This window comes from Vigna umbellata, chromosome 3, assembly GCF_029865625.1.
Source record: "Vigna umbellata cultivar VRB3 chromosome 3, Vumbellata_1.0, whole genome shotgun sequence".
Taxonomy (NCBI): domain Eukaryota; kingdom Viridiplantae; phylum Streptophyta; class Magnoliopsida; order Fabales; family Fabaceae; genus Vigna; species Vigna umbellata.
This window is the reverse complement of record NC_142167.1, coordinates 55,585,804-55,594,943: the sequence shown is the minus strand read 5'-3', so window position 1 is coordinate 55,594,943 and position 9,140 is coordinate 55,585,804. Positions and strand designations below refer to the sequence as shown.

At 34.2% G+C, this 9,140-nt stretch overlaps 1 protein-coding gene across 1 annotated transcript; it reads left to right on the top strand.

The window, feature by feature from the left end:
- Positions 1-640: 640 nt before the first annotated feature.
- On the top strand, positions 641-8,087 carry LOC124831765 (uncharacterized). The gene is made up of 4 exons (XM_047305845.2): positions 641-1,335; positions 5,940-6,548; positions 6,932-7,220; positions 7,768-8,087. Exons 1-4 carry the CDS (start codon positions 733-735, stop codon positions 7,800-7,802), a joined length of 1,536 nt encoding a protein of 511 aa, XP_047161801.1. The 5' UTR covers positions 641-732; the 3' UTR covers positions 7,803-8,087.
- Positions 8,088-9,140: the final 1,053 nt, after the last annotated feature.

Below are 9,140 nucleotides of genomic sequence, written 5' to 3'. Positions count from 1 at the left end.
TGTGGTATTATGGGCAAGGAAAATGATACTTGAACAACTATTTTTGACAACATTTAGACACGCGCACACGTGTCTAAATTTGAGTGGTCCAGTTGGAAAAATTAAATGAAAATGGACCACTCAAATTTAGACACGTGTGCGCGTGTCTAAATGTTGTCAAAAATGGTTGTTCAAGTGTCATTTTCCTATGGGCAACATGCAAAGGGTTAATGATCGATGATTTTGTTTAATGAAAATTTAATATTAGGATAGAAGATAATGAAAGAACAATCTATTTGATAATATGATATATTAATTTTGTTTTATAATATTTACAACATTCATTAAAGATAAATTTTTTTATGTCAAAAATCAAATACTACCATTAAAAAATTATTTATTTAAAGGTTTGACTAGTGTTCCTTTTTAAATGCACATTTAAAAACAAAAAAAATAATAAAAACCTATATATAAACTATATATAAATTAATCTTAATATAACAATTATATATAAGAATCACTTCTTTTATATAACATTTTCTCATTTTAAAATAAACATATAATATAATTACTAACTCATTAAAAATATTAATTTTTTAAAGTGTTATAGGAGGGCGTTTGTCTAAAACATTTTCCTTATATATATATATACACAAACCGTTATAATTTCTTTGTTTCTCTGTTTCTCACATTTACAATCCATATATATCTACAGTCTCGTTTTCAGCTTCATCACTCATCGATCGACACGCTATGGAGTTATTCACCAAAACCAACGTGGTGAGGCTGCGGAGCCACCTTGACAAGTATCTCGTGGCCGACGCAGACGGCAGCAAGGTCCGCCAGAGCCGCAAGGCCTCCGGCCGGGGAGCGCGGTGGACGGTAGAGGAGATCACGGACGGAGAAAGCAAAAAGGTACGCCTCAGGAGCTACCACGGAAGATACTTAACGGCGACGGAGGCGCCGTTTCTGTTTGGGATGACAGGAAAGAAGGTGCTCCAGAGGGATTTCGAGCCCGGCGCGGACTTCAAGCACGACTGGGAAGTGACACGCGACGGGTTCCAGGTGAAGTTGATGAGCTGGAGTGGAAAGTTCCTGCGCGCGAACGGAGGGACGCCGCCATGGCGGAGCAGCGTGACGGTGGACGAGCCGCACAGTTCGGCGACGAAGGATTGGGTTCTGTGGGACGTGGAGACTGTGGAGGCGGTGGAGGAGTTGGTGGATGATTTGTGCGACAGCACGGTTTCGTCTGTCGCTTCCGATGATTTCTCCGTCGATTCGGAACCAGCGTCGCCGATGTCCGTTTTTTCCCTCAAGTCGCCGCCGGCGAGGCGGAACTCGAACCTGATGCTGCAGGTGCGTTTTTCTCGTTCATCGACTATTCCTTTAGCGATTTTTGCGTGAATATTTTGTCCGTTGAATTTTTCGTTGAGAGGAAGTGAGGTTTTTCAAATGATTCTAAGTAACAATATTGGCTAAATCAATAATGAGAAACGCGTTAATTTAGTTAACATAGAAAACTAGTTCTCGGGCCTCTGTTTTTTGTTGTTGTTTTTTTTAAATAAATAAATAAAAATTACAATAATAGTTCATTGTATTTATAGGGATAAATAAACATAAAATGTGTAAACTAAAATATCTGAACTTTTTAGTCTACGCTCAACCATTAAAAAGTAACCAACAATATATAGAGAGTGATATTTGGGTTGTTCATATTCTTAAATTATAGGAGATTTAGTTCTTCTTTCAATTGTAAAAGTAATAAAAGAAATATAAGTAGTGAATACTTTTTTTAAAAGATAAAATTTATTTCATTAACCATTACACTTCAACACCTTATTAAAAGGGGAAAAAATACTTCAGAATTTTCAGGGAAATTTCTTTGTTGTAGATTGTAAAAGACTATAGTTCAACTGAATGACTTTCTTATTTCTTTGAAACACGAGTTCACACCGTGTTTGGTCTTTCCCTTGACCAGGTTTAGTTGAAGCGCTTCAAAACAAAAATAACTAAGAAGTATGTTGTAACTGTCAACATTTTGGACTAACGTGATTCATTGCCACTCTTCTTCCTAAAATATTCCTAAAAATGCTTTCTTTTTTAGTTTTAATTGTAAGAATTAATAATTTTAAAATTACATTATTATTTAGTGATTCTGAATATACAAATAAATTCAGAATAATATGTAATATTAAAATTGTATTATAATATATTTAACTTATTTTTTTCCAGTAAGTTCACTTAGTGAATAGTGTGGTATTATGTGTTTTATACAAACTCTATAATCATTTGATAAAACATAATTATGCACGCATGAACTCCACATAAATTTTAGATTAACTGGTTTTTTATTAGTTTAATTTTTTTTTTCATAATTTTATTTGTTTATTTATTATATATATATATATATTACTTTATTTTTTGTTTTAATTTTTTATCATTACCATTAATTATTTTATTTCCAGTAAATAATATTTTTATTATTTAAATTGTATTCATTATTAAACTAATTATTATTTGGCATAAAATGAATGTTCGATAGATCAGTATATTGAAGATATAAATTACTCTAATTTGTATCTAATAAATCATTATAAGAATACAAATTAAATAAACATGTAAATGCAAAATAAATATAATAATTTTTATGTATGGCTAATATAAAAGATTCACAAAATTAATTAATTAGAAATCATTCCAATAAACAAATTTTGTATTACAATTTATACTATGATTGGGTAATGTTTTTACTAACAACGTGTTTGAAGTATATTGAATCAATAAAGCATCACAAGCATATTTTAAACCAAACATTTCAGATTGATCTCTAATAAGTTTGAAAGATGGACTAAGCTAAATTTTATAAGGTTGATATATACCAGTCCTGAAGAAGTTGAAATATTTAAGACTTGACTTATTTAATATAACCTGTTTTTATGTCTTAACTTTTTTGAAAATCTAGTTTAATTCTAAAGTTTTCCAAAGTCTGCTTGGTAATTAATATCTCTTAAACGAGTTAAAACTGTCTCTTAAGAATTTAATGAACATTATCTTGATATAGATTAGTCGTCTTTAATTACACAAAGTAATAATATATCGTGTCAAAAGATTACAATCCAAAATTATTATTATCATCATCACTGGTCATTATTGTTATTTAGGTAAATAGATTGTCTTATTTGAATAGTCTGAAGTCCAGTCCTTTTAACTAAATAAATTTTTGAAAAAGTCTTAACTCATTTAATAAATAGTTTGACACCTCATCTCTGCTAGCGTGAGTGAAGCTATATCTCTTCCTCTCGAGTTTTCTTTCCCATTCCGTGATACTAATGGACACATAGTTAGGTGTTTGGCTAATTTAGGTCTATGCATGAAAAGGGTTTGTTAACATAAGTAAAACACTGGACTGGGTGTTTTAGGTCTATATAAGAAGGGTTTTGTTAACGTACTCCTAGAAAAACTCGATTATTTGGTTAATTTCCGGTTTCCATCAAAATACGTGTGGCCACAATTAGCTTTCAGGATGGATGTTAATTTGTTTTTCGAGTATGTCCAATGAAAATTTTGGACGTTCACAAGCAGGGTCTTATAGTCTCATCACTGTATTACCATATCAGAGTCCTCCACTACCAATTGATTGCCACTTGGTTGAATTTTAGGTGCTATATGTTGCTTCTTCCCTTCACCAACTCTTCTCCACCAACGAAAATGTAGTCACACAACTCACACATTAACAAATGCGTTCACATTCCAAAGTCCAAATAGTAAACGCACTACTAACAATTGGTGAAGGAACGAGTCCACATGCGTAGAAAGATCTTTTTGTTATTTCAATTTGACACTAGTCCTTTTTTACAAAATAATAGGATTTTTCTCTTCATTTACTTTAACCTTTTCTTTTTGTCTTTGTCTTTTCTTCCATCTAAATTGTAGTGTAAATTTGACGTTTTTCTATATTTGTTAAAATGAATCTTACCATATGGCAAAGTTGTTTTCTCAACATGTTTCCCTAAGTGTGGGAGAGAATTACAATTACCTCGGTCAATTGTTTTCTTCCTGTCCCTCCCTCTTTTTGGTTCGTAAAAGATCAAAAGTGTATACTCCTGATCTTATGATTTAACAAAAATTAAATCTCAACTTGAAGATGATAATATAACATTTAACTGAAGTTTTCTATACCCTACTTATTCTTATTATGACCCATGCGTCTACGTCAGGATACATGGATATAGCATTTATGAGAGAGACAGAGAAAGACAGAGAGAGCGTTTTTCATCTAATTTAATCTTGAGGATTCGCATATTCATTCGCAGGGGAATGGGATTGGAAGTACACATTCATATTTTTTGTCTTGACAAGGACTAGAAGCCGAATATAATTATTGAATGGGGTGGGTTTTCAGTAGTAATTGGGACTAGAAAGTGAAGAATATACAAAGTTAACAACAATTTACTTATCTCTACGACCAATCATTTCAATATAACATTGTCTATTTGTGTAAGACACCTTGTGTAGACGTTAGTTTCACACTTTTGAGTGGCTTTTGTCTCCATACCAATCTCCATAGCTTCCACCCCACCACGTATTGTTTCTTTTCCTTCTTGTAGTGGTCTCTCTTAAGTTCCTTTATGCTTTTGTTATTTGATATTTTATTATATTTTTTGGATTGAGGTTTTGGTAGTGTGGCTTCCAGTGGAAGATCATTTTGATTCTCTATTTTCAATTTTTTTGTATGAAAGACGCCAAACCGCACACTATAAAGTTCCATACATATCCAACAATGAGTCACCGATAGTGACTGAGTTTAATTAGGCCGAGTCAGCACTTCATCCTATCTGGCATAGCATATCCAATCCAATCCTCACTGTCTCACTGAATCATTCTGTTTAAGTTGGCCGAGTCATAAATTCAACTACACTGCAATGGTAAAAAATTACTTGGGTTCGGCTGCGCATTTTCTTTGTACCTTCGGCCGTTTCTTCATGTAACCCATCAAATTTCTTTCTATACTCCATCATTCTGGATTTTATTTTTCAGACTGCAATAAATTAATTTCGGAAACACTTTTTCGAAAGAGACTCACTCACTTTCCTGGAAAACACTCACCCACTCCTATTCTGGAATTTTTTTTCCTAAAGCTATGATGGGTGCAAAGAGAAATTGATTAAAACATGTGCTTCATTGGTGATTACAAAAATAATAATTCTAAATCCACTTAAAACATTTTTTTTAACGCTAAAAACCGCTATCATAGCAATTGTAACATCAACTCAATTACACAAATAAATTTTTATAGTTACCAACTATTTTCTATATTTTTCATGGAAATAACCATTGGCATGTTAACACGGTGGTGTGTTAGAAAGCAAGAGTGAGGGTATGTTGGAAATTAGTTGGAATATTTCCCACTTTGAAAAAGTTTGTGGTATACTTAATTTGTGTCTGTCATAAGATAAGATGATAATTTGAGTAGGTATTACTTGAATTCAATGTTTTAAAGTCGGCTGAAGTTGGTCTCAATAATTGCGAGGTCTGATTTCCAGGCTAAGAAACTGAACTGGATTAAGCATTTTGCCATGCTGAGATGACGTAATAATTTCTACGAAAAGTCACACGCGAATGACCAATAATTTGTGGTGAGATGCAGAACACGGAACGAAAACTGAAACTGAAACAGATGAATCGGATTAGGCGCTTCCGCCACGTAATGCATAGGGCCAAACGCGTTGTCCCCGAAAAGTCGCCACTGCTGACTCCCTCTTTCCCTTTTTTCATCCTTGACAGTTGAAAGTTCAAACAACCAGTCACGCACACTAACTCTTACCCACAACCATTACAATAATAAAAATAATGATAGTAAAAGTTTCATTACCGAATAAATACCCATCTCCTTTCATTTCTCCCACTCACTGAATACTCATCTTCTCATCGTATAATTACATTACATACTACTCATGCAGGCAATAACTTCCAACAAGTTCAGAAATGGCATGGACTTCTTCCACCGCGCCAAGGCGGTGCGCCTCCGCAGCCACCACGACAAGTACTTGCTGGCGGAGGACGACGAGGAGTCCGTCACGCAAGGCCGCAACGGCTCCTCCAAGAGCGCGCGCTGGCTCGTCGAATACGTTCCCGAATACGACAACATAATTCGCCTGAAAAGCTGTTACGGAAAATACCTCACAGCCTCCAACATCAACTTCCTCCTGGGCATGACGGGCCACAAGGTCCTCCAGACCCTCCCTCAGAGGCTCGACTCCTCCGTCGAGTGGGAGCCCATCAAGGACGGAGGCCGCGTCAGGCTCAAGACTCGCTACGGCAACTTCCTCCGCGCCAATGGGGGCGTGCCGCCCTGGAGAAACTCCGTCACGCACGATATTCCTCACAGGACCGCCACCCAGGACTGGATCCTCTGGGACGTGGAGGTCGTCGAGATTTATGTCAACTCTCCGGCGAATAGCAGTAAACCCTCTGCTCCCCCGTTGCCAGGTTCCGACCCTGTTCCAGTCCTGGCCAGCGCGCCGGTTCCCCCACCACCATCATTGTCTGCCAGCTTTACAAGGCAACAGGTATTATGAGATTCTTGGTAAAGTTATGTTTTTGTCTTTATGAACAAAATTCACATGCACGTGCCTTTGTTCCATAGAAGTTTTACCATAGCAACATGGACAAGGACAAAGTTTTACTCGCAATTGCAGTTTCCTCACACAATCCTTGACATGGAAGGAAATTCCTGATCAATTCCATGTCCTTCCATGTCAAGGTTTGAAGTTGTGATTGTAGTTACTGGAAATATTTTTCATATAAACATTACAGTTTCGATTCATAGATGCTTTATAATTATTTTTTAGCACTTTTGTCCTTTTAGGCTTAAAAATACTGAAGTTGTCACTTTACATAGCCTCTTCCTGTCGTTGTTGTGGGTGATGATTGTGGTTGGTTTTGTTTGCAGTCGAATGAATTGAATGGTTTGTCACAGAAGATGGAAGGGCGGATTATTTACTACAATATTGCTGAAGATAACGGGGAGGTGTTGGATGAAGGTTCGCAGGGCTATTCTTTGATTTTCAAAGGGAATGGAGTTGAAGAATTGACTCGAAAGTTTGAGGAAGAGACAGGTCTAGAGGGAATCATTGTATGTAATCGGAGTCCTTTGAATGGAAGGCTTTATCCTCTTCGCTTGCAGCTTCCACCAAACACCGTGACCATGCGAGTTGTTTTGGTTCTTCCCATGTCAAATGGTCAGTTTTCTTCTTGTTTCTGATTCCTTCTTATTGTATCTCTTTCTTCTAGATGTTCACTTCGTATAACGTTTGGATTAAAGTTTACTTACTCCAAATATTAGTTTGGAGACTCTGTAAACTTGTTTTACACATTCTTCAAAATCGTTGGTTGAATTGTATTTAGATATGATCACGATGTTTCGTCATAGAAGCATCAATCATATAATTCAAACATCAATCATAGAAAAATGTTTTGTAGTGCGGAGAACCAAGTAATTAGAAGGAAGCTTTAGTTAGCGTGGTGGACCAAGTAGTTAAGCGAAGCTTCCTCAAATGTCGTAAATTTTATGCAACTAATAATTAATACCTTTCTTATGCAACTTGCTGATGACTAAAACTCTGAGAAGAATTTGGCGATACTGGTTTGACTGCATTGCACATTTCTACATCATATATTTTTGTTGAGTGTTAAAAAAGTGTTGTTCCAATTTCTATATCTTCCTCTATTTTAACCGACAGAAGTGCTACCACGGTACCTTAACATCTGATGCCTTTTCTTTTTCAGTGGCAAGAGACTTAGAGGCAGAAGGTTTACTGTGAGAAGCCTATGAATTTTGCAACGAAAGTCTATGTATGAGTACCCATTGAAGCCACCGTGAGTTTTCCTAGAAAGTATTGAGTATTTAGGAATATGTTGTAGTCCATTGCCTTCATTAAGCATAGCTCATCGTGGTCCTTGGAAGAAGCATGTGGATTAGGGGAATATTTTTGTTTGACGGTTTATGTAATTTTATGGCGATACTTCGACATGTAAATAGTTCACAATTTTTTGTCACCGATAGAAGATTATTTTTATTCTTCAGAAATATAGCAGCATTTGTTTAATCGAAGTTCATTTCTGTTTCTCTTGATGGAATTTTGTTGATTTAGCATGCATATTTGAATATCTATAAGAATATTCCTATCGATGTATAATATAACCTTTTTTGGAATATCTATTAGAATATATTTTGCCATCTAATAAAGATTTTATTAAAAAATTTGAAATAATATTTACCAGGTTGGCTTTGAACATGTGTGTCTGTCTTGGTTTGAATGCGGTTTTGTATTTTGTTTCACTTCTGGTTGTCCAAATGCATTACTCACTCATCATATCTATTCAACTTCAATTCAAAAGCTTAATAAATGGAAATTAGAAGCATATATTTTTAGATAAAAAAAATTCACTATTTCTTATGTAGAACTTTTCCTGAAGGCGAGTGAAAGAACATAAGTCCATGAATGGTGTAAAGTTCAAAGGCAGAGGAAAACAACAGATTTTATAAATTAGTGTTTGTTAAATGGTAGATAACAAACTAGAAGTGAGAAGCACCTTGTTAAGTTCTCCCCATTGTTTGTATCGTAATACAGTACCCCTTCTCCTTTCCTTTTCTGACAATCTCGCACCTATCATCGTTAATTAGTTTCAAGAAAATAAAACACATCGAAAAACAATACATCCACTTTACCATATCTCTAATAATATACCAATATGTCTAATGAAATCAAATTAAAAATACGAAATACACATAATTAAAATATTATTATTTTAAGTTATCAAATTATTGAATTTATTATATTTAATGGATGTTAAAATATTAACGTTTCTAATTTTAAGTTGCTCCAAAGGTCACAATGTAATTTTCAAAAGATATTAACAAATTGCAAGTCTATATAATATATATATATATATATATATATATATATATATATATATATATATATATATATATATTCTAATATATTAGAAAATGATATTTTGGTAATGGACCAATTTAAATTTCAATTCACAAATTAATTATATATTTTTATTTATAATAGAAACTATTTTACATATTAATAATATTTAGTATATAAATTAGTATCTAAATTAGGTATTCTAATGACTAATTATTTTTT